At 38.4% G+C, this 26,707-nt stretch overlaps 1 protein-coding gene across 1 annotated transcript; it reads left to right on the top strand.

Annotated features, from left to right (window-relative positions):
- The first annotated feature begins 867 nt into the window (after positions 1-867).
- Positions 868-25,778, top strand: LOC140322950 (intercellular adhesion molecule 5-like). Its single transcript, XM_072399621.1, has 7 exons — positions 868-1,228; positions 17,370-17,639; positions 19,416-19,649; positions 21,301-21,561; positions 22,860-23,120; positions 23,700-23,960; positions 25,576-25,778. The coding sequence occupies exons 1-7, from the start codon at positions 1,165-1,167 to the stop codon at positions 25,665-25,667; spliced, it is 1,443 nt and encodes a 480-aa protein (XP_072255722.1). The 5' UTR covers positions 868-1,164; the 3' UTR covers positions 25,668-25,778.
- Positions 25,779-26,707: the final 929 nt, after the last annotated feature.

The following is a 26,707-nucleotide window of genomic DNA, read 5'->3' as shown; positions in this document are numbered from 1 at the left end:
GCATGAGAGCGGGCTAAGAACCCTATGGCACCCCCAATCCCAGCTAGCCCCCCCTATGGGCCTGTATGCAGAGCCGGTTTCTACTCACATGTCAATGCTTTATAGGGATTTATTTTTTGCCTTCCTCTATCAACTATAAGGTTATATCTGGGAAATGTTTATTATTTCCCTTGTGATTGAACTTAACAGACTTATGTCTTTTTTCAACCTATTATTATTATTAACTTTTATTTACATAGTGTTGACATATGGCGCAGCGCTTTTCAAAGTCCATAGTCATATCACTAACTGTCCCTCAAAAGGGTATCATAATCCAATGTCTCTACCATAGTCATTTGTCATTATCACAGTCTAAGGCCAATTTTGGGGGTAGTTAGTTAACCTGACTGAATGTTTTTGGGATGTGGGAGGAAACTTACAAACACGGGGGAAACATACAAACTCCTTGCAGTGTCCTGGATGAGATTTGAAGCTGGGACCTAGTGATGCAAAAGAAAGAGTGCCAACCTCTGAGCCAACCGTGTCTATAGTTACACATACGTAACTACATGTCAATCTCCACCTATTCTGCTGCTCCATAGCAATGGAATTCCCTAGGGGAAGATGAGGTTCAGGGACCCGGTTGCTATTGCCCGTACTCCAGGGACCATAACCATTTCCTACTCTATCCAAAACTTTTGGCTTTGCATACACTGCCACTACCAGACTTCCAATCTCAAGAAAATTAAATCTAAATCTGCTGATCCAAAAACTTGATTACTCTGAGTCACTGACTTTGTATGCAAAATAGCTTTGATTTCATCCCATGATGCCAGAGACAACCAGGCACCTTGCATTTCCTGCAAGTGCTCAGCCATGGCAGCTTCTCTGCTCCGTTCAGCACAGCTTTCCTATGAATTTATGTAAAATATTCATCTCATTCCTGTACCACTCTTATCCCTCCCACACCATCCTAACCTCTGCTTGTCCTTTTCGAAAACTTTACCCATCTTCACTCCATCCACAACTCAACATTCTCAATCGACTCAGGGGAACAAAAAAAATCCCAGTCACCTTTTTAACCAATTGACTTCCTTCCTTCTATTGTTTGTGATAAGTCAAAGAGCTTTACAAACTCCTTAAAATTCATTCCTCTTGCTGCACTGAGATTTACACTGCTGCCTCATGGAGCTCTGCGTTCTCTGGACCCCGGCCATCATACTTGTTTTTCATGCTTTACAAGTGTACGGTAAGTTTGATTCTTTGGATCTGGATGTCTTTAAAGAATATTTTTGTACCATGGATCACTTTTATGATGCTGCCATTAATGCATGGAAAATGAATGTGAGTGTATGTACCCATGTAAACAAAACAAACCCAGTGTAGTCACAGAATTGTGACATTACTTATAGAAAAGATCTAAAACTTCAGAGAACTTCAAAATGCAGAACTACCGTAATCATATTCAGGTTTGTTTCTTGTGTAATCCTCATCCTTTAATCATATCCAGGTTTGTTTCTTGTGTAATGCACCACATGCATGGAAAAATGTTATGCATATATATATATATATATATATATATACTGTAAATAAATATATAAATATATATATACATATATACATATATATACACACACACACACATATATAGGGTGCATACAGCACGCACCAAAAAGCCTAATGCAAACTTTTTAAGAACTTCCACCACTAATTTGTTAATATACCGAATGCACTAATAGGCGTAGTTTGCTGTGTAATGTTTCCTCCAGCGTCTGAACATATGCCAGCAAAGCCGTGGGGTGCCTAAAAAATAAAGTGATTTTCTTCAGTGTTTTTGGGTCTTTCTAACCATTGTTTGCATTTTTTATTGTGCATTTTGTTAATAAATATATTACACATATACACAATACTTGTGCAAACTATAAAATGATTTAAATAGTGCACAACTGTTATTAAAAGAATCTGCTTGACTTATAAAATGCCTGAAACAACAGATAAAGGTTGATGATTTCAAATGTTAACCACATCATAAATGAATAAGTGGCAGTGGTTGAGTTTTTGGGGACTGTGTAGAAATCTTGAATTCTTCATTGTAGAATAAAAAAACCTTTGTGATGATGACACAGTTTATGTTCCATAAACACAGATCCAGCAAAATGTCCCATGCCATCCAAAGACTCTGATTTAAGTTTTGGGTTAGACTGAAAGAATTGCACCAAATCATCAAAGTAAACAAACTAAAATATTCACAAAGACACGGAGCATTTATTTTACATATTCTAGTCTGCGTTGAGGCTCGGGCACAGGGTGCTCCACCACCATGCTGGTTTTAGGAAAAACTTCACATTTTTTTAAACTGATATATAACTGTTATTTAATTTATTTTTGTTAGTATGTACATACAAGTAAATTCACAAAAATGATCTCATAGCATTTTATTTACGTACTTCCCCTTTTGAAGAATTGCAAGCTGCTTAATGGGATTAGAGCCAACTTTGTATTATTATTATTATGATACAGTATTTATATAGCGCCATCATATTACACAGGGCTGTACAAAGTCCACAGTCGTGTCACTAACTGTCCTTCAAAGGAGCTCACAATCTAATGTCCCTACTATAGTGTCTTCGCAGTGTGTTAATGCATAACGATTAATGCGTTACATTGCACATTTTAAAAATCTGTTGCATTAAGTCATCCCATTTATTTTGGATCTGACCCTTTGCAGCAATGCAGGGTATCCCAACACACAGTAATGCATTGCTTTGCAGTCAGACTGGAAGATACTACAACACACCAATGTGTGAATGGTGCATTAATGTGCATTGCGGTAATATGCGCTGTAAAAGTGTAAGGTCAGCCTAATTGTTTTGAACGTTTTTATGAGGATGACTTTTTAAAGTCATAGGTTGATGTGCATTTTGGTAACATATATTTTATAAGTGGGATGCCAATGATATCCAGTGCACAAAACACTTTTTTGGGAATGCCCAGTAATGCGTTATCATTCAATGCATTTGGGTTTCATACTCACCTATATTCCCGACCTCTACCATACCATTTTTCCTTTAGATGTCCCAGATCTTGGAGGTTTAATGATTGCCAGCAAAACCCACTTCTTCTGAGCCCAAGCTGTCATTACCTCCCCCATCCTATGGTGTGATTGTCAGTTCTAGATCCTCTATATTTGCTATGAGCTGTGTGGTGGGGTCAGGCAGCCCATTCACGAATAGCATTGTAGTACACAAAAAAATGTGCATACGCTTATTTTTTTTTTTTTTTTTTTTTTTGATTATAAGTGCACTGCAATGCACCACAGGCACATGAGTAAGGTGTGTTGGGTTTCCTGCCATTGAACAAATGCATGCTATTGTATGTTGATGTGTGCAGATTCATCACAAACAGCAATGAGATCATCTTTATATATATCCCTTCAGCTTTAAAGTTTTATACCTTTTTTTGTATAAACAAAAAGTAAGTAAAGTGGGGCATCTGAGGGAGGAGATAGGTGTAGGGAAGTATGGGTCTCCGGAGCAGTGGTAAGGGCAGGGGGTTCAGTGTGAAGGGTGGTGAAGAGGGGGTACAAGTGGTGGTGGGGATGCTGGCGCAGTCATAGGGGTTACAGGCATGGTAGTAAATGCTGTAGATGTTGGCAGGTTGTAAAGTTGGGCTGGCTTAGTGATGTGTGTTGCCAGCTTTTACAGTGCTTTGATTCAGCCACAGCAAGAGCCTAGGGGTAGGGTAGGTAGGGTGGTAATATAGGCTGATGAAGCCAGAAATTTAAAGGTCCTATTCTGCAGGGACTGCTGTAGGTGTTACTACCAAACATGTGCAGTAGTGTCTTTGGAACAAACAAAAATTGCATTATTACTTGGCACATGCTTGTTAGCAGGGCTGTAGTTGTAAAAAAAGAAAGGGCACATTAATAGTGAAAGCTATCCATGGCGAGCACACAGGAGAGCCTATACGGGGGTCCCCGAAAAAAGGCGCACCAACACGAGCCACCCCACTACACCCCTGCTTGTTAGTGTTACCAAAGCAAAAAAGTTACGTTACCCCTTTGAGCCTGACTATTAGTAACAGTACTGCCGATCTACCTCAACCTGCAGCAATCTTTGCATGGAAAAACTCAACGTTATTGCCATATTATTTTACAAATATGAACAGAATTGGATAAAAAATGTACTTCCAATCCAGTGCTTAATGGAGGCATAGATGAGATATGACAAATGTCTTCTTCACATAAACTTGTAGGGCTTAGGAGGTGAGGATGCATGTCTGACCAGTCTTGCTAAGATTATGAGTGCATTGGACTTGTGTGGTCAAATTCTTGTGTTGATCGGTACAGCCAAATTTAGATGCATTGGACTATTACAATACCTAAGCAAATGTGATCTGTTGCATACAAAATGGTAATAATTATCATTAGATAACATGAAACTGGTAAATCATATGCAGTCCACCAATGGTGATTCTTAGGCCAATCGCTCTTAAAACACAGACCAAACACATGTAGGTACCATGGAATTAGGGTTATGGTGTCAATTTACAGTAATGTTGGCAACACAAACTGAAAATTTCACATTATTTTAACCAAATTTTAGGCAAATGTAAACTTTCAAGTAGTAAGTTTCAATCACAACAAGCAATTGAATAGATAACAGCAGCCATCATTACAACGGTATATCGTATGGATAGTAACTGTTTTTTTTATGCTACTTTCAACCATTTGGACATTTTGGACCAATTGGGGCATTGCAGCTTAATAAGCTTATGCCTAAATCCTAAAATGACACCAGCAGAATAGGGATAACCTTAAAAAGAGATAGAAATAGTAACAAAACTGCTCCTTTATAATGTTTATTACATACAAATATATTTATGCCTCTGATCCCCGCTAATAAAACATTTATTACCTGTCTATACTTTGTATTTGAAGTCATCGGCTTTTTCCCATATTTATAGTTCATGCAGGACAGCCAGGGAATCTGTGACCACTCTGCATGGAAGGATCATGTCCATTACAATATATTATAATACATTATATCACAGCTTGTAGTAGAAACTGAACCTGCAGCCAGTAAAGAGATAGAATTAACATTGAGATAATATCTTCAAAATGAAAAATAAATAAACTGCACAGCATGGAATTTTCTTGACAGCCACAGTATATCATTAATGTATATAATGTATACAATATAAACCATGGAGAGCAGTACAAATATAAATATCTGTTGTTATGGAAAATTTCCCATCATTCATAATGGGCATTCATAAACCAAATCTGGCACAAATTTATTCATTTGTTTGTATAGCACTGACTTTTTTATCGAATGCCGAATTCGAACACCATTAAAGTCAATGGTGGGAGAATTCGGGTTATGTGTTATTGCATAATCTCTATCCAGGAAACTCTATCCAGGAATAGGGATAGTGCTCCCGAATTGGCTGAGGAAAGCTTACCTCAGCCAATCAGAGAGCACTAGAGCTTTTGAATGGGAAGACTGTCCCCATTTACCCCTAGTGCTCGGAGATTGCTCACTGTTTCCAGTGAATGTTGGCCGTGGCCGCATTAATTGTGAGGATCCCTGGCACGAGAGGTTATTCAACCTCTAGTGCCACGGATCACACACTGTTCTCAATAATTGCAACCGCAGCCGCATTCATTAAGAAGATCCCCGGGGCACTAGAGGCTAAATGGGGACATGTTTCCCCATTTATTCATCTCCAGTGCTCTATGATTGGCTGGGGAAGGGAAAATCCTGTTGACGCTTGAGCTGTCATCAGGGTTTACCTTTACTCAGCCAATCACAGAGCACTAGAGGTGATGAATTGGGAGACTTGTCCCCATTTAACCTCCAGTGCCCGGGTATCCCACACTGACAGGAGGATTCCCACGGCTGTGCAGCACATTCCAGAAATTACTTTTTTTTAACACTATTTTTACACACGAATTTGCGCCGTTGAATCCCGTGTTCTTTGGGTCGAGGTCTATCCGAATTTGAACAGCCATATTCGAGTCGAATATAGGGACAACCCAAATTCGAACACCAACACTACCCTTGAAATACCATTCAGATCTTAGGGAACCTCTGCTATAATTACTGTATCCACAGATCACAGTATATTAGCTTGGTGGCCACTGGGAAGAATGTCACCCTGACAAAAAGTTCATTGGTGTCAGTTATTCTGACCTGAGAGCTACAATTTGCTCATTGCTCAAAGAAATCCCCAGCAGCCTCTGGAGGCTGTTTCAGTCCTGGATCTGATCTTTTTAAGGTTTGGGTCACCCAGGTTCTCCCACAATAGTCGATCTTCTCCAGTATTGCAGAGCTTTAATAAATTTGGCCCATTGTGAACAAATATTTTTGGGGGATTATTCATTTGTGAGCATCCCTCAGAACAACAACAAAGCATATAGTCTCAGCGTGTATGAGCAAATCAAAGAGCTGTCCTTTGATGTGCATTGAATGTGGGATCCAGGAAAGCCACAATTACATTCTAAAATGAACCCCTTGGACACTTGTTTAATCAGTCCTTGGTATATTTCCCTTCCAACTACTCTTTTTTCTTTTTATTGTTCCTATTTAGTCTTATTTTCTGTTCATGCTTTCTATTTGTAAGTAACTTAACCATGCACAAAACATAATTATAGCACAATAACGGACAGATTAGGAATAATGTTGCTGTTCATCCGGAACATCCAACATTTGTTTCTATTTCATTGGAACCCAAAAAATCTGCTGCCTGCTCTGAACATTAACACCAGGCTCACACAGAGTGCTGCCAGATTTACAGCCTGATATTTACATTGTTACAAGCTGGTAACTAATGTAAATATTGTCCCCTGATTAACATTAGTTTATTGGAACACTGCCCAATGTTTTCCTTGACAACTGGATACAAAGCCCTAAATATTTTCAAGACTTTATTGTAATACAGTGCTGTAAGCTCAGCAGTGTTCCCTATTACTGCATATAGTGGGCAGCAACAGCCTGCTGTTTGCAGCTAAAAAAGTTCATTTTGGTTCCAGTTTAAAATATTCTGAATCAAAATTTCAGATTTTCAAATTAAAGCAAATTTGAGAAACACTTCTCAAAAACAAAAAATATGCTCCTTTGTTTTCACTGACTTTAATTTTTAAGCTTATTTACACTAAAATAGGTATGCTGATTTTGAAAGTGCAGTTAGTTTTCTGCTATCACATCAGGTATTTTCTCTACCGCTTATATTAATGTGATTACTCTAGCGTGGATTTGTATAGGCTATTCATTTACACGCAAGACAGTGTGGTCAGAGGTTACCGGCTGCTCTACATAGTGAATAAACAAAATTTATTTTTCTACTTACGTATTTCCTTTCTTTCAGATCATGTCTGGCTCTGCTGTTTCTCATTGTAAGTGCATAAAAAACCTGATTCATTTTGTTATATCTGTGGCAGTTTCACCATTCCCAGTCAAAGGGTGAACATCAGCACATTAGTAGGGCAAGTCTATTGGCATATTTACAAAGTTAAACTTGGTGATCCAGATAAGTCTTGGGCCCCTCATAAGGTGTGCAAACAGTGTGTCGAGGGTTTACAGATGTGGACAAAGAGAACACGTAATAAGATGCCATTTGGTATACCTATGGTTTGGCGAGAGCCAGGAGATGCTTTCAGTGACTGTTACTTTTGTATAGTGAAAACTTCGGGATATAACAAGAAAAATAGATGTAACATAGAATATCCTAGTCTACCATCGGCTATACGCCCAGTGGCTCATTCAGATGAAATCCCAGTGCCGGTTTTCGTTACACTACCCTCTCTTGAAGAACATGATAATGGTGATGAACTTGGTGACAATGATGAAAAGTTTGAAATTGAAGAGGACTCTTCGTAAGAGATTTGATCAGAATGAGTTGAGTGATTTCACACGTGATTTGGGACTATTGAAGAAGGCTTCAGAACTCCTAGCATCAAGACTGCATGAGAAAAACTTTCTTGAAAAAGGAAAGAAGGTATCGTAATTTCGAACCGGAGAAATTGCATTTCTGCAGTACTTTAGAACTGACAGTGGCTTTGTGTATTGCCATAACATACCTGGTTTAATGGAGGAATTGGGAATTCCAATCTATAACTCAACTGAATGGCGACTACTCATCGATAGCTCAAAGCAGAGCTTAAAGTGTGTCCTCCTTCACAACGGCAAAATATTTGGTCAGTCCCAATTGACCATTCAGTTTTTCTTTGTGAAGAATATGCAGACATAAAGAGAGTCATTGATTTTTTGCAATATCACCAACACAATTGGGTCATCTGTGTTGACCTTAAAATGGTATGCTTCCTTCTTGGTCAGCAACGCGGATACACCAAATATCCCTGTTATCTGTGCATGTGGGACAGCAGAGCTCCAGAGAGGCATTGGGTGGAAAGGAATTGGCCTCCAAGATCTGCCCTAAAACCAGATGATCCAAACATTCTACATTAGCCACTTGTTGATAAGAATATTATATTCCCGCCTCTGCACATGAAACTGGGTCTGATGAAGCAGTTCGTTAAAGCTTTGCCAACTGAAGAGTTTCAAGTACCTCATTTTGGCATTTCCTAGCCTGTCATTTGAAAAAATATAAGCTGGTGTGTTTGATGGTCCACAGATTCAGCAGCTCATCAAAGATGAACATTTCATCCGGACAATGTCAGAAGTCGAAAAGAATGCTTGGTTATCATTCAAAGCCACTGTCAAGGACTTTCTTCAAAACATACGGGCAAATAATTACACAGAAATTGTCCAGAAACTCCTGAGAGCTACAAAATGCTTGGTTGCAAAATGAGCATGAAGGTGCATTTTCTGCAAAGCCATCTTACTAACTTCCCGGAAAACCTTGGTGCAGTCAGTGATGAGCAAGGTAAACGGTTCCACCAAGATTTGAAGGTCGTGGAAGGATGTTATCAAGGTAGATGGAATGTACATATGATGGCTGACTATTGTTTGAGCATCCGGCGGGATTGTCATACCCATAGGGGAGCTGATTTACCTGCCAAAGGATTTATATTTCTGTCCAGTTTGCCCAGTTTACAGGGTAATTTTACAACAGATTAAAGAAACATTTGCATTCAAGTAAAATGGCATGCTGAAAAAAATAGGGGGTTAAAGACACATGTTTTAATCCAAACATGAAAACATAGATTTTAGCTTTATATACTTTTTAATTGATTTGCATTAAAATCTATTCCACAAAGTTTACTTTTTTTACTAGGTGCTTTAAAAATGATTTTAAATAAATAAAATATGTTTTTAGTTGTAAAATGTATTATAAAATGATGTATATCATAACAAAAACTAAGATTTTTTGACTCATCTAATATAAGTAGCCATTCACCATCGCATGGTTTCCTCCTCCCACAATGCCAAGCATTGGTGCAGTTTCCTGAGTTCTTTACACGTTAGTTTTTTTTATTTCCTGCCATTCGTATGCATCTGAATTAAACAGGAAATAAAGATATGAAAAGTGCACATGGTTAAAGTGTTTTTTTTTTTTTTTTTGGTAAACCTCAATAAAATGTGATTAATCAGCTCATTAAATTCAGAGTGGGTGGTTAGTTCCCCTGTTCATAAGTAACAGCTTTGACATTTTTGGTCTTTAGACACTGAGACTTTGGGACTAATTAATTCAAGTTCTCCAAGATTACTATCATCGGAGAACCTGGGTTATCCAGAGAACATGGATTTATTTCTGTAGCAAGATCTTGTATTGTATGATGGGAGTATAATGGGAGTCAGAGCCTTGTGTAAAGTCTTCTCCAGCACTTCCCAAAGATTTTCAATGGGGTTAAGGTATGGACTCTGTGGAGGCCAATCCATGTGTGACAATCTGAGCCAATGATTCCTGGCATTGTCATCTTGGAATATGTCTGTGCCACTAAGAAAGAAAACATCCATTGATGGGAAAACCTGATCATTCAGTATATTCTGGCAGTCAGCTGACCTCATTTTATGGGCTCATAACCTTTGTCCTCCGGCTTCTGCCTACGTCACCCGATCTCGCACAGCACAAGAATAAGATCGGCTGACATGTGGATGGGAAAAAAGGGTGCCAATCTTACTGCGCACGTGTGAGATCCACATTTTTTCCCCCATTGAATAAAAAGCTCTTTTTGTGCATGGCCACAGAAGAAACTGCCAAAAACCTCTTGGGATGCGTGACATGGGTATCCCAGGAGGCACTGTGCTCCCATTCTGTCTACTCTTTTATGTAAAGTAAAAATTTTGGTGATAGGTCCACTTTCAGTGCAGATAATTAGATGCTGCAGCACTTTTCTCTAAAGGAAAGTCGTATACTTTAAAGAACATCCAACCATACTTGATTTGGAAATCTTGAAACCTGCCAGTATTAGAGAGTTTTACAAAATTGTGGAGTTAGCTCTCCAGGTTTTGATTTGCCATTGGAGGTCGAGTCTCAAAATTACTTGAACTTAAAAAGGAGATTGGCCACGTTTAGAAGTGTTACAAGTACCCTATAAAAGCCACCTTTTTTGGAGTTCCTCCTAAAAAATGGCAATGCACTTTCTGCTAAATGAGGGTGGCTAGGCACTTCTATATCTACATTTTCATAGTTCTGTATTGTGAGATTAAGTGTGCTGCTGTTTCTTATGGCTAGCCTTAGGAAATCTGGTGAGATTTGGTGTTGTCACTACTGTGCTGCTCCCTGTTCTCCTTGCTGGAAGCTCTGACATGTGGAAGCAATGCCCTACCTCTACCAAGATGGCCACTTCCACACTGAGACACAATAAGAATACATCAGCAATGGAGAAACTACCCGCTGCAGGGAGACCACAGGCAATATGTTTACCTCCAGGGTCCAGTGACATTGCAGGGATCTCCACATACAATCTTTGAGCTAACTTTAACTAAATGGTTTAATATAACAACCTATTTCTATTATACAGTTGTATTACATAATTGTTATAAGACTGCACAGTCAGATTATATATGTGCAGGGAGCTTTAAATATGCCCAGCCTATACATGGGAGAATGAAGTTATGTTTGTTTATAGCAATTAAAAAAGTCAAAAACTAAAATGTCACAACTAATTTATGATAATTCCAAGGAAGGCAAGCTAAACCACACTTGGGGAATTTGCCAAATCTCTAAAACAGATGCATAAATAAGATCTTTCCTGAAAATTAAAAAGACAATGCTATTCAATTGTGAGCCTGGAAAAACATCCACACTTGATTTTGTGTTGCCACACAATTGTCTTTGCTAAATATTGTGGGTAATTGATATTATATCTATCAACACAGACTTCCTGCAAAGGCATTCCACACTCACACCGCCTTTCAGTGAGCAAAACTTTCCCTCGGACACTGGAAGCTTGATTTCTTTAGGTGCAACTCTACTTTTCTTCTATAAAGCCAAAATAAATAGTAACAATGCTTTGTTCTGATGATGATGATATTAAACAGGATTTATATGGCGCCAACATATTACGCAGCACTGTACGTTAAATAGGGAGTGCAAATGACAGACTAATACAGACCGTGATACAGGAGGAGAGGACCCTGCCCCGAAGAGCTTACAATCTAGTAGGTGGGGGAATAGTCTGCTGTTAGGGTTTCCGAGATTCCAATGGCCTTTCAAGTTCACTGCATGCATTAATTAGTGTAAATGCATGAAGCCAAGAACTCAGACAAGGGAAAAGCTATATGCAGGAAATAAAAGAAAGGAAAAAAGAAAAAAATTACCTTTACGTTCCTCATGGACCAGAGCTAATGTTACATTTCCACCATGGAGCTGTATATTTGGGAATAACTTTGCATCACTTAAAAAAACTATCACATAAAAAAAATAACAGAGACAGCACTCCCAGTACTAGATCCAGAGGTAATCACCCAATTGGAATCTCCATTTACTGAAGACGAGGTATCGGTTGATATTAAATCGACACCTGCAGAGAAAAGCCCGGTCCCAGATGGTTTTACACCACAGTTTTACAAGCTCCACGCTGTCCAAATGGTACCCTTCTTGTCCAGGGTGTTTTCCTCTATTTCACCCAACACGCTATTTCCAACACAAAGACCTGGAGGCCCATGTCACCGTTATACCAAAGCCTGGAAAGAACCACACACTTTGCTCAAACTACAAGCCTATCTTCCTAACTAATGTAGACATTTTTAAAATTTTTAAAATACATTTTTTACAAAATGATAGCTAATAGAATATCGCAGTATATGCCATTTTTGATTCACAAGGATCAGGTTGGGTTTATCCAGGGGAGAGAAGACAGAGACAACACCATTAAACCATCCTGTTGACCCAGTAAGCTACAACTAAAAAGATTCCAATGTGCATGCTTTCAGTTGATGCAGAAAAAACCTTTGACAGGGTCAGCTGGCCTTTTATGTATGCAACATTAAAGCAGATAGGACTGGGACTCAGCATGGTTTCCAGAATGGCTGCGCTTTATTCCTCACCAAATGCTAGGGTACAAGTAAACGATTTACTATCAGTCTCCTTCCACATTTCCAATGGTACCAGACAGGGAAAAGGTTTTCTCCAACTGTATATTGACTGTACAGGGTCTGACATTCCTAACATTCCGAAGGTAACTTTTTTTTCTTTGGTCCCCGGATCGATTCAATCGATTAAAAAGGGGGTTCTTTGTCACTTCCTTACAACCACTAGGGCTCTTATCCCGAGACTCTGGAAACAAATGTCAGCTCCCTCCATAAAATATTTGGTCTCTGAGTTAGAAAAAATATTACATATGGAGCTGATGGTTGCGGAGGATGATGGTCATTATGAACAGTTTTAAATTATCCTGGGCCGTGTGGAACTCCAGGTATATCTGTAATAGCTATGCTTGTGGAGTCAAGAAGAGTTTTTTTTAATGGTCATATTATAGGCCTTTAGACAGAAATTCTATCCCCATTTCCCCCCCCCATTTTTTAGGTTTCCAGCCATTGTTAGTCTTGTTTTTGTCCCACCCCCCACCCCCCCATTTCTGGCTTAGATGTTTATCTACAAAGGTAATAAAGTTGTTTCAGGGCATAAATGAGCATGTACATACCTGCTAAATTAGCTAGTTGTGTTTGATATAAGATGTATAGGCGACCATTACAGTATAGAAGGCTGGAGCCCTCATGAATGCGGTTCTGTACAAGCCATGTTGTATACTATAAGTTTTATTCTGTACTCCTTTGGATTGTTCGGATTTTGTATTTTCTTTTTAATCTTTTGTTCCTGTTCAATGTATGTTCACTGTGTATGTTCTTTGTTTTGTTGATTATGTTATACTTGTTTAAAAATTAATAAAACAATTGACAAAAAAAAAAAACAAACACCTTTACAAGTGGAAAGCCATCAATCGCTTTGGGATCCTAGTTGAGCCAGTTGCGCTCGTTCTTGTCTTCCTTCTTCATCTCATGGCGGGCTGCACACCAGGCACAGCCATCTTCTTCCATCTTTTTCCTGGTTCTTCTTCCAACAGCAGAGACGCAAGAACAGGTTATGCGTAGAATAAAAGTGCAGATTTCCTTGCTCATGCATGAGATTGGCTCTTTTTTTTAGAGAAGTAGAGAAAGGCACCTTCTGTCCATGCCTGAGATCAGGCATGCACAAAAGGAGCAGCTCACAGTCTCCTAGGATATGTGACGTAGGTATCATGGCGGTAAAGACAATAGGGGAGGGGTCTTCCCTTTAAATGGCAAAAAAGTCTAAAAAAACATAAAACAAGGGTTATTTAACTTTTTGCACACTTTTCTAACTTGTGATGGTAAAGCTTTAGGGTTTTGTATATTTTTTTTTTTTTCTATAAAACCTGAACAATTTTTTTTTTCAAGTTTATTTAAAAAAAAATATGAAAATAGCACAAATAAGAGCTAAGATTTAAAAGGGAAGAATTAGTTAATAATGGCTAATTGAGGTTAAGTAAAGAGTTAAACAGGAATACATGATGTAAAAAAATAATTTGTAAGTGATGTCCTCTGTAGGTCAAATTCTAAACTAAAAAAAGACTTTCAAGGTCAGAATGAAAAAGCTGAATGTCACAATATAAATATACATTTTCAGAGTTTGACATTCTATTGTTTATGCCAGGAAAAAAATAATTGCAAAGCCCTTGAATATAATATCCTCATAAAATTACTGGGGATGTCAAAGAAACTTGTGGGAATTTAATTTCCAAAAAGAAAACATTTCAAAAGAAACAGGAGGCCGGGTGTATGAAAGCCCATAGGGTGCCCAGGCTGACCAATCGTCCTTTACTGTCCATTATTCTGGGGGAGATTGGAGACAGAGCAAGAAAAAACACATTTATTGGTATAGGGTATAAGTATAGGTGACATTTTGTAAGCTGCTGGGGAAGTACATTTGTATTAATTTAGGTTGTAAACGACCCAATGTTTTAATCAACAATAGGTTTTTGTTCCAAGTCAACTGGCAACATTCTTTAAGTGACTCTTTCAATTATTCACAAATTTGTCTCAATAAAGACTATTGTATTTTTTTTTAACACAGAGACACTTGCTGGCTGCTGCCTAAAGGAAATATTGTAACAAATTATTGCACAAATCATTCAATTAAATGTGTTTTCCTGACAATCATTTAAAGCTGCATACACACGTGCAATAATAGTCGTTGGAAAGGATCTTTCACAATCTTTTCCATTGACTAGCACTGCACGATGCATGAATGAGTGTTGTACATACAGCACCGTTCTGCCAGGACGAGGACGGTCGTCGGGGCGATGGACGACTGGCGCTGTACACACCCCAGATTCTCGCCCTATATGGGCCCTGAGCCGATTATCAAGCGAGAACCATTGAACGTAGCTTAACTTTGGGAAAACAATGTTTTGTTTTTTTAATTTACTTTAGAAATAAAGTCAACAGGCAGCTTTTAAATTGGATTTGTCTGACTGTATTTTAACTTTGGATTACGAAAAAAAAATGTGCTTTTTTAAATTATATATAAAATATTCCTATAGTTCCCATTATATCCCCAATATATACTTTGCAATTAACTAAAATAAATCAAACCATGAAAAAAGGGACATCTGTAAGTTATCTACACTCTTTTATTCATATGATCTACAAATGAAGTGGTTTCTGCAATTGTTGTTTCTGAATGGCAAATAGCATTTCATAAGCTTCTATTGCTGGAAGAGTTTCAGGAGTAGTGCATAGGGGCATGTATGGATGCAAATGATCCTAGCACACCTATTAAACCCAATTGTCTTATATTCATATGGCTGCCTTATGTGATTATATAAATATATAGGTAGTCCCCAAGTTAAGGACATCCGACATACCGACGACTCCTAGATATGAATGAGCTTCCCTGCTTGGTTGTGTGCAGGACTGAGTCTTGATGGGGGGAAGGGGGTGTTTACATGACTTGCAGAAGAAGTCTTTTGGTTGTAACTCTTTAAGGACCAAGACAAACTCTGCAGTTGTTTCTTTTTCATATCAAAGCACAGCTTGCTCTAGAAGTTAATGAATGTCTAGGCTACATAAAGTTTTTTTTTGCTTTGTTTGTGATTAATTCACAGTGAGGATTTTATACAGTAACTGACACTACACTGTCTAATAATATGTTGAGACAAACATCTGTCCTAATTGGATTTTTTTAATATGTACCTTTTCCGACTTACATACAAATTTAACTTAAGAACAAACCTACTGTCCCTATCTCGTATGTAACACGGGACTGCAGAAATGTCAAATACCCAAATGACCCATTGAAAATTTGCTTCACTGCTGTAACAGAGGATGATGTATCTTACCTTTCCAACATGCCATGTTCAAAAAACGCTGCCATTGCCAATATTGCAGATCTAAGGCTTTTGCACGTATCTGACCTATATCTTATAGGATTTTATATCCGGGATATGTTGATTTCCCTAGTGGGTAAACTTGATGGACTTATGTCTTTTTTAAACCTAACCTACTATGTAACTTTGAACTTTCCAGCTGAATAAAATACCCTGTCAGACACAGTGGTTTCTTCAATTGTCTTTAAAGTGGCCATTCTGTAGTTCTGTAAAACTCTAGGATTCCTTTAAAGATTCATATACATTCTGTAGGGTGGAATTTTAACCACTAACGTAAAGGGGCATTTTTTCCAATGACCACTGATGTAATTGCCATAGAATTGATTTTGGCAGAGGTTCCCTGACACCTGAAAGTTATTTCCAGAGTTCGTCTTGGATAAAAAAGTAAAGTGTGCTCCAAAGGATATAGGGTCTTGTTGGAGGATCCATAGTTTCTGTTTCTGATCATGTAATGACCATGACAGCCAACTGACAGTGACTGAAGAACTTTATTTTAGGGTCGTGAAATACAGTGGTATTGGTGGTGCTGGAGAGTGGTGGAGGAACCCCTCTTTGGTTTGGTTTCCTCTTAGTTTTAAGGAAAATGGTGATAAACAGGTGGTGAGACCAGAGGTGGGTCTGCGGATAATTTGATATCAACATTTACCAAAAATATTAGTCTGTCACAGATTTCAAAGGCTAATGTGCTTGGTTAAAATCTCATCAGAGATCTAAAACCAAAAAATGTTACATTTTTTGGTCAACATCACTTATATACCGTAGGTAACTTAATTTGAATTTGAGAATCATAGGGTTGCATATGTAACTTTTTGGTAAAGGTTTTGATTTGTATATAATAAACTGCGGCTTCAGTTAATTTTATCCCAAATGTATGTTTGGTTGTACTATTTAGGTTAAAAAAGGGGTTAAGGTTGGCCGGGCAATAGGAGTGGGAGATATTGGGGCCATTTGAACTATCATGGTCAAGGATTGTACCGAAAGTTTGCCTAAAAATAAACTTTTCTGCACAGTATGCATATAAGGCTTTTTTAAATTGTGCTCCATTTATAAAAGTGTCAAATAGATTAAAGATATCTGTTACATTAAAGTGGCTAGAAAAAATCAGTCATACGGCTACTCCATCAAAGTGTTTGGAGGTTCTGATGGCCAATTTATGGTAAATACAATATGAGAGTGTTTCCCGACCATTTTAACATTGAAAAACCCTTTGAAATAACTTTCAGGTCTTCAGGAAATGCATGGAAGAATGTCGTGTACATTGCTGGCCATTGGGAAGAATGTCATCCTTACACATAGCCAAAAAGATCATTGGTGTCAGTTATAGTGACCTGAGAGGTACAAATTACTCAAGGAACCCTTAGCAACCTCTGGAGGAACCCTGGTTGAGAAACCCTGCAATATTGTAATCAAAGCACTGACCGCCATTGGATAAAATCAGACTTTTTATGAATATTCAATCAGATTTTTTTAAATAGAGAACTATCTGATTACAGTTTCTTCATAAATAGCCCACAAAGTCCTAATACAATGGTTTATTATGGAAGCCAATGATATGTTTTTCTTTTTCTCCTTTCAGGTAGTCTGCCAATTCCCATTTTGATTTTCGAAGACAAAATTATTGAAGATGAAACCACTAAAATTACCTGCACTTTACCCTACCTCGGCAGCCAAGATGTTGAATTAGTCATCATTGGTAATGCGACGTTGTTTGATTGCATCCATGGAAGAGGAAACTACCCGAATGTCACTTGTACTTTAGATGTCACCCAAGAGATGCATGAGATGGAGTTCACCTGCGAGGCTAAGTTTAAAAGCCAAAGTCTTCCTAAAAAGATGTACATTCAAAGTAAGTATGAGTTCCATGAGTTGCAGGATGTATTCTCCACATTGATAATGGTCAACCTATGGCCCTCTCACAACAATTTGGGCAATCGTAAGGGGACCAGGTTCCAAACATGACATGTCAATTAGGGCCAGAAGAGGGACATATCTTTCAAATTGGTTTATTTCTTTCACACGTTCCTTCTAGGCTGTCTACTCTGTTTTTATATACAAATTACCATTATTAGGGTCTTTGTGAGACAAACATCAAATGTTGAGCCAATACATTTTGTTAGAGGGAATCTAGATAGCACATCCATTTTAAGGGCATTTTGGCACCCTATATTCCCCCTCTGTATAACAAAAGCTTAGCTCCCCCTTCCTCGCCATATAGGCAAAACAAAACAAAAAGCTTGGTATATTAACCATACAAACTTGTTCTTGCACTGAGCTGAGAAGTTGTGAATCCAATCCCAACACTTGTATTGTGATTAAACTGGAACAGTACACTAGGCTAGCTCTGGATCTTATACCATTCTTGGTCTGCACATTGGGTTAAAAAGGGGGAATATGGCTCTTGTGATGGAGGGTGGGCAGGTATGTGGAGAATGACACCTGCCAGTAGTTGGCACCCAAGGGAACTTGCTTAGGTTTTTATGCCTAAAACTAGCCTTGGCAGAGAAAATTAATGTGGTTGCATTGACATTTAGAAAAGATATTGATACTGTTCTTCAGAAGTAGTAATCCTTGAGCAAGCCTCTGTTCAGTTCAGGTATAGACAAACAGAAGCTAATAATCAACTTTAGCACTTGGTTGACAAAGTAAATTATATTTGTTGATCCTAAATATCCACAATGGGCAGCTGCTGTGTACATCCATCCAAGATCATACCTATTACTACCATTTACTACAATGGGCTCTAACACTCGGTTCACTTTTGGCTAATGGTTCCTCCCCCTGACACCCATTCCATTCAAAGAACTCAATAATATCATTGAAAATGGGTTTCCAGCCTGTTGTAGTTAAAAGTAATTCAAATGCAGCAAATGTACACAACAGACATCACTGCCCACTGTGAACATTAACAATCCATATTCTTATAGCCCAAACCAAAAGTCATTATTTAAAAAAATGACCCAAATCCTATCTCACAGTCTCATGTACCTTAGGTCTATTGTTCACGTGTAGGACCATGTAAATATTTTTTCACATAATTACCAAATGTGTATAGATTTTGTAAAACTTTCATCGCAGATTCATAAGTCTTTAGATTTAGTAATTGCAATAAATTTTTTTTTTTTTAGACTCCTTTCCCATTATTTCTACCTTGTTATACTGAAAGTAGCAACTTCCAATGGCAATGCACACTCACTGTACTATATCTATGAAGGAACAGGATTGTTACCATAACAAGGAAATGTATTGCTACTACAGAATAACTACCTATCTATTCTGTCTCTATAATATAGGGGAATGTGTTCTAAGGTTCACTGAGAGAGCTAGCAAAGCAGTCCACAATATTTGAGATTTCAGTTCAATACACAAGAAGTTCGGATCTCTTTGGTTTACTTAACGGATCAAAAGGTGTTTTATGTAATTGCAGAAAATCCCTGAAAAACGAATACAGCCGCTGCAGCCAAAGACTGTGGAGCTGCAATATATGATAGTTGTGTTCTAGATTTTTTATATATTTGAAGTAGAGTTAATTGTCATGATGGTAACATACCGAGGTTTAAAATAGGTTAATCATGAGAATTGCCTTTACCGATGATAATGTTCATATTTTGGCTTTGTCTTCCAGTTGACCCCGAGTTCACAGACTGCCCTAACAATTTGGTGTGGGTTGAGGGAGAGGAGAGAAGTTTCTATTGCAAGGCCAAAGGATACCCCCCGCCCAATGTGACATGTACGAAAAACAACACCACCTATGAAGAAGGGAAGACATTCCAAGTGATGAGAAATATGTCTGGGGAGTTCACCTGTTATGCTAAAAACTTTGACGTAGTCAAAAGACAAATAACAGTGTCTGTACAGTGTAAGTATCTTGTAAAGCAAAATTACAGTCTGACACAACATATATTAAAAGGTCCCCTGCTCCTTATTGGCCATATCATTATCCTACCTACCTTTGTCCCAATGTCATCTGCGTAAAAAGCACAATTCTCCCATAGTTCATTGGTAAATGTAGCAACCATGATGTATGGCTAGATCATGTCCTGTTTAAAGGGAGAGAGCTGTACATGAAAGAAAAAAGCATTTTGCTCTTTACTATCAGTTGAGTGTGGTTATGTGGGGTCTTCTTGGTTTGTTTACTTAGCAATTAGGAGCTTAACACCTTCTTCCCTACATCAAATAATCACAGCATGTAGTTGATCGGCACAGGCTTAGATCATACATAACATTGTATGCCATGGACTATAATGTAGAAGTTACATGGCCACCCTTCATCCTCACAGCACAATGTATAATATCATGTTTGATGTACTGGGGTCACATTGGAGCTTTGTGGATCTCCCTTGAAATTTCAGGCCTTGGGGAACCCATGCTATAATTACTTTATCCATAGCATAGCAATCATAAATTGTTAATTGCTTAAAGAACTCCTAGAAACCTTTGGAGGAACCTTGGCTTACAAACCCCATGCTAAAGCACTGAAGGTGGCTTTCTCTTCCACCTACTTAGGCCCCGGATAAAATGATCATTTTATAGTGGGTACAACAGTATCCTATACTGAACTTGTCATCCACAGAGGAGCAGTTATAGCTTCACTAATCCTTTCTACTCTTCTGTTTTGTATCAATTCTAAGGCAGTTCTAGGCAAAGGGGTCAATCTACTCCAAACAGATATTTCCTTTTTTGGTAGATACTGGAGAATTAAGATACACATGTTTATTAATCATAGAAATAATCATTGTTGTTATAGCAAACAGTGGTTAGTGTTTCAGTTATCTATTCAGGCTGTTCAGGAGCACTCCCTGGTGATTTACATTAAACTTTATGGATGGCAAGAAAGCTTGAAAGCCCAATCAGGCTGCTCAATGGGTGCACCATAGTTATGTCAGTTAAAATATTGATGTAAAGGTAATATAAGTCATTAACTGGTTGTGCACCTATCCACACATTGGGCCTGATTTATTAAAGCTCTCCAAGGCTGGAGAGGATAGTTCATCAGTGAAGCTGGGTGATCCAGAAAATCTGGAACAGATTTCTTCAAAGTCATTTGGTTTTTGCTAGCAAATGTTTTGAATCCTGGACCAGATCCATTTCAGGTTTGCTGGATCACTCTGATGAAAGTGAAAGTGATGAAACTCTGATGTTTGCTGGTTTCACTGATGAAAGTGTATACTCTCCAGCCTTGGAGGGCTTTATTAACTCAGGTCCATTGTGTATGACCACCTATAGTGTGTTGACTGTTAATTACATTGTTTCTTAGAATGACAGAAACACATTCCTCAAATCGTATTTCTTTTGTCCTGGTGTGGAAGGAGAAGTGATTGTCAAAATGTTAGTGGCCAGCTTAAAAAAGAAAAAATATGCACAGGAATGGCCCTGCTCATTGTATGAAATGAACATTCTTCTTTTTGTTTGATCCTATTTAAAAGCTGTTGATTAATTTACAATAGCTGGAGAAGCAGATGTATTTATTTTGTTGTCTCTACTAACTTTCTTCAATTCGTGTATTTCAGATAAACCTAAAATATTAGGCATACAAGTGAGTCCGCCTTTACATGCAGAAGGAGATAAAGTAGAGATAACTTGTGAATCTGATGGCATTCCTGAACCAAATTACAGATGGAGAACACCTTCCTCCTCCGATTTACTGTTCTCATCTGATAACCGAACTGCTACAGTCCAAAGTCTAAAAGATAGTGATTTGGGACAATACCAATGCATGGTAGAAAATATACATGGGACTGACACCGCGAGTCAAGCACTGAATTTTGCAGGTAAACTCTTTCTTTGCTGAATACTTAAAACAATACTACCATACAGGGGAAACCTTTTCTCCCACAGATACAGTCCTTGTCTGACTGCTTAGACCAGCATTTCTCAACCTTTTTAACATGGGTTTGAATATGTAAATATAAAAAAGAGGAGAAGGAAGCTGGTGTTTTTGGCAAAGTGATGTTTCTCAGCTTTCCTCCTCTTCTTATTTATATTGACATAGCTAAATCATAAAGCTTACAAAAGTATTTACCTTCTTGCAACTGTCAATGCTTGTTTTGTATAGATCTTTAAATAAAAATGCTTTCTGTTTCTGTTTTAGTTTAGCCTTGTACACATTTTTAAACAAACTATATTTTAACTATATTGCCCTGAAGCAAGGGTTTTATTAGAGATTTCTTTAAGAATCCAGGCTGTTTTGCTAGAGAAATTTAAGCATCTATTTAAAGAAGTTATACAAATATAGATATGCATGCTCTAAACAAAGAATGAGAGAAGTGCCACATCTAACAATGAATTGATTAGATCAGAAACATATAACCCAAACATTTCAGGGGTCAAAACATTCCTCCCTTCATCATGGTTCAATAAAAGTAGTTGTAAAATAGGTTAGATGTATAATGACCAGAAAATACTGGAGATATGCTTACCAGTGTAGCAGGAAACAAGTGAATGCCATTCTTTGAGTCTCTATCATTGCTTTCATTCAGCCCTGATGGGGTAGATTTTATGGTCCCTTTTAGCAAAAACCAACAATAACAATATCAATACCAATATCAACATAATGAGTAAATCCTAACTAGGGGAGGACTAGACGAGGAGAGAACTAGGTGAGGAGCACCTCACCTCCTTATTGCCTTGGGTATTATGCAGTCACTTGGAATGTTGTGTTTACCTAAATACATAACTCCCATCTTTAGACTTAGAAAAATAGTGTCTAGTGTAAATATTTGCTGCAGACCTTGAGGAACATACTTCAGAGGTCAACCCATTCTGTGCACACATCAGTGAGCTACCCCTAGTGCAGGTATCAGTGATAGACCCCTCAATAACAGATTCCTTAGTACAGACTTCCGTTGCAGACTACCTATTAACAGACCCCCTTTGCAGACCTCAGTAACAGATGCTTCAGTGTAGACCATAGTGACAGACCCCCAGTATAGATCTCAGTGACAGATCCTTTATGACAGACCCCTCAGTGCAGACTTCAATAAAAGACCCCCTAGTGACAGATCAAACCTAAGTAACATTAAAAATAATTGATACATGAATGTGTAATTTGCTTTATATTTTTTCCCAGTGAAGCCCACCGTATTACATGTTACATTTCACCCATCTGCACAAGTACTGGAAGGCGAGAATGTAACAGTGACCTGTGAAGCTAATGGTTTCCCCCCTCCTGTTCTGAGTTGGAGCAATCCAGTATCTGATGTAGAGCTGTCAAAGGATAACCGTGAAGTCAGAATATGGGGAGTAAAGAAGAGACACGTAGGATCATACAGCTGTACAGCCCAGAACCAGTATGGCACTAACACACAGAGCCAACAACTCTCCCTAGCAGGTATATGTGTTTATGTATTAATGATGCTTTCCTTTCTCCTGTTGTTATTAAAATATGTCAATTAGTACCCATAAATCCCTTATATCTATTGCAGAGGAATGGATATCCTTCATACTTATAACAACAATTCATGCGCTGTTCAGAATATCTTCATTAGTAGCCACTTTGTATTTCCCTTGAGTAATGTGCAGAAAGTGCACCGAGGTGCACAGTGCCACCTTGAGACTGAAGAGAATTGTTTATAAACTAATCTCCCTAGCCTGTAATTGGCTGCCACGGCAATCATATGATTAAAATCCAAGCTAATTGGTTCCCAGTTGTAGGTCTGATATATGGCCCTTTCAGTGGCAGCTGGATCTCAGAATTAGTGTGTTCATTGTTCTCACTTATAACATAAAATAGCATTTTCATGGCACTGTGCTAAAGAATTTTATTATGCAGATTGTAGGCATCTAGTGATTAAAGAATCACTCAAAGCAGAAATGTAAAATGTTGCTTGGACTTTTGAGATACATATTAAAAACTATGTTAAATATTTCGTCTTGTTCTAACATTTTCTTTCATACTGTTTGCTTCTAGTGAAACCCAAAATAAGTAAAATCAAAGTCCAACCATCGTCCCCTGCATCAGAAGGTTCCAATGTAACGCTGACGTGCGTAGCAGAAGGAGTGCCACCTCCCACCTATGAGTGGGTGACCCCAACGGCCACTGTCCAGTTTAGCACTGATAAAAGTACAGTCTACATCTTCAATGCAAAGAAAGAACATAGTGGAAGTTATGAATGCAAAGTGGATAACAAACATGGAGTGGACACACAGATCGAGAAAATCTCAGTAAAAGGTAATTCATTGTCTAGAGAGCCATGCTGCTACAAATACTAGAAATAAGCATTTAAAGTCATATGCAAATCTTGGGTTGTTTAGTAAAAACTGTTCAGCTTGGTTTTACCCCTCAAGTCTCATGAGCATTCCTATTTGTCTTTAATATGAAGACCATCCACTGGACAAATAATAGACTCAAGCATTGATTTTTCTTGCCGATGTTAAGGTTTGCCAGCAGGCAATGAGGGAATACCCAGTCCTGGGTGTGGGATGTTTGTGTACTTCATCTAATCACTATGGGTGTAGTGTAGTGGTGTTGGTTGAGTGAGAATAAACATTTAGGCATAAGCTTGTTGAGGGAATTCTGGTTGAAAGACAGAGCAAACATGAGAGTTTGGGCCTGGCCCAGCCAAGATCCTAGACCCTGCCCTATCCTTATTGTTTTGAGCAAAGTGAATCATATGTGAGGTGTACTATAGGTTCTTATCATTAGGACCTGGTCAAAAAGGTGGCTTCCATTACGGAACATCTACAAGGCTGAGTCTTCTGCTGAGTAGTGTCTGTTGAGGTTTTGAAGGTAACCATATTGCAAGAAGAACTCTCAACTTTACTGAAGGAGGAAGATTGCTTTATGTTAGGTCTTTAGCTTAAAGAGTGTCTGGAGAGGGCTTGTATGTAGTCCCTCGATGACATGAGGGTTTGGGCCTGACCCAGCCAGGATCCTGGTCCTTGTCCTTGCTTTATTTAGTGATGTTGCCTAAATGGCCCATGTTTGGGATATTTTAGTATCCCTAGAGGACATGGCCAAAAGGGTGTCTTCCATTAGAGAGCATCTACAAGGTTGTGTCTTCTGCTGCGAAGTGTTTTGGAGGTAACCATATTGCAAGAAGAACTCTCAACTTTACTGAAGGAGGAAGATTGCTTTATGTTAGGTCTTTAGCTTAAAGAGTGTCTGGAGAGGGCTTGTATGTAGTCCCTCCATGACATGAGCGTTTGGGCCTGACCCAGCCAGGATCCTGGTCCTTGTCCTTGCTTTATTTAGTGATGTTGCCTAAGTGACCCATGTTTGAGATATTCTAGTATCCCTAGAGGACATGGCCAAAAGGGTGTCTTCCATTAGAGAGCATCTACAAGGTTGTGTCTTCTGCTGCAAAGTGTTTTGGAGGTAACCACATTGCAAGAACTCTCAGCTCATTGAAGAAGGAAGCTTGTTTAGGTTAAGTCATTAACTTAAAGAGTGTCTAGAGAGGGCTTGGAAGTAGTCCCCCGATGACATAAGAGTTTGGGCTTGACCCAGCCAGGAACCCCAACCTTGTCCTTGCTTTATTTAGTGATGTGATTTAAGTTACCCCTGTGTGAGATGTTTCATAAGTTCTCCTCAGGAGGACATGGTCAATAGGGTGGCTTCTATTAGGGAGCATCTACAAGGCTGAGTCTTCTGCTGAGAATGTGCTCTGAGGTTTTAGAGGTAAAGTAGAATGTACGCCTTTTGCTTAAACAGTGTCTAGAGAGGGCTTGGATATAGTCCCCCAAGGATCTGTGGGTTTGGGCCTGACCTAGCCAATACACATGAGTAGTCAATTTGCAGATAATAATTTTGCCCCTTTTCACTTTCTTTCTTCTTTCATTTGCAGAATCAAAGGGCAGAGGAGACAGACAAGAGCCTGTAATTTTCACCATCTTGGTCACACTGATCTCCACACATTTGTTTTATTATTTGTGTTAAAAGATTTTTTTATATCATGCCAACATTTCTCATAATTCATAAATTTAAAATCTCTACAACAGTGTTTTCAGTCGATGAGCCTCTACATGAAATAAACTACTCCATAAGATATATTCAGAGTCATTATTCATATTTTACAAAAAATGGGTTTTTATGTGTGCCTAATATAAAATATTAATTGGGACACTAGAGTCTGGGCTCGGAATACTTTAAACAACCTTTTGATTTTGTTTCCTGGACATTTATTCTTCAAATAGTAACTTCAATCAGAAACATTGTGGATGAAATCTAGTGTCTGTATGTATCTTCAGTCTGTGGGACATTTTTTGGTAGTCCTTCAGTCCAAAAGTCTGCCGTGTTTGATTTTTATTTTATGTTTTTATTTTTTATCCAGTTTGGCTTTAAGCTTTTAAAGCTTTTGCTCAGGGGACAGAGGTCATTTTTATGATGAACAGCAATGCAAAGGGGCACTTAAATAATGACCAACGCAAGGGGACTCTTTTTCACTGATACTCATTTTTTCCATTGACCCCCACTAAAAAAATCATCAACTAATGTAGGCAGGATTTCTCTACTATAGCCCCCAATGTAGGGTGTATTTCCACACTAAAGACTAATGTAGATGGGTATTTCTTTACCATAATTACCAATGTTGTTGAATATTTCTGTACTATAGCCACCATTGTAGGGGGTATTTCCACACTAAAGCCAGTAATGTAGAGGGGGTATTTATCTACCTTAGCCACTATTGCAGGGATATGTCTGCACTATAGCCATTAATGTAGGGGGGATTTCTCCACTAGCCACCAATGTAGGGGGTATTTCACCACTATAGCCACAAATGTAGGTGGGTATTTCTTTACTATAGCCACCAATGTAAGTGGGTATTTTTCTACTATAGCTACCAATGTAGGTGGGTATTTCTCTAAAACAGCCACTAATGTAGGGGTATCTCTGCACTATAGACACTAATGTAGGTGGGTATTTTTCACTATAGCCACCATAATGTAGAAAGGGGTATTTCTCTACTATAGCCAACC

Source organism: Pyxicephalus adspersus, chromosome 2, assembly GCF_032062135.1.
Source record: "Pyxicephalus adspersus chromosome 2, UCB_Pads_2.0, whole genome shotgun sequence".
In the NCBI taxonomy this organism is placed as follows: domain Eukaryota; kingdom Metazoa; phylum Chordata; class Amphibia; order Anura; family Pyxicephalidae; genus Pyxicephalus; species Pyxicephalus adspersus.
Note: the sequence above shows the minus strand (reverse complement) of the source record. Positions and strands in the feature narration are given on the sequence as shown.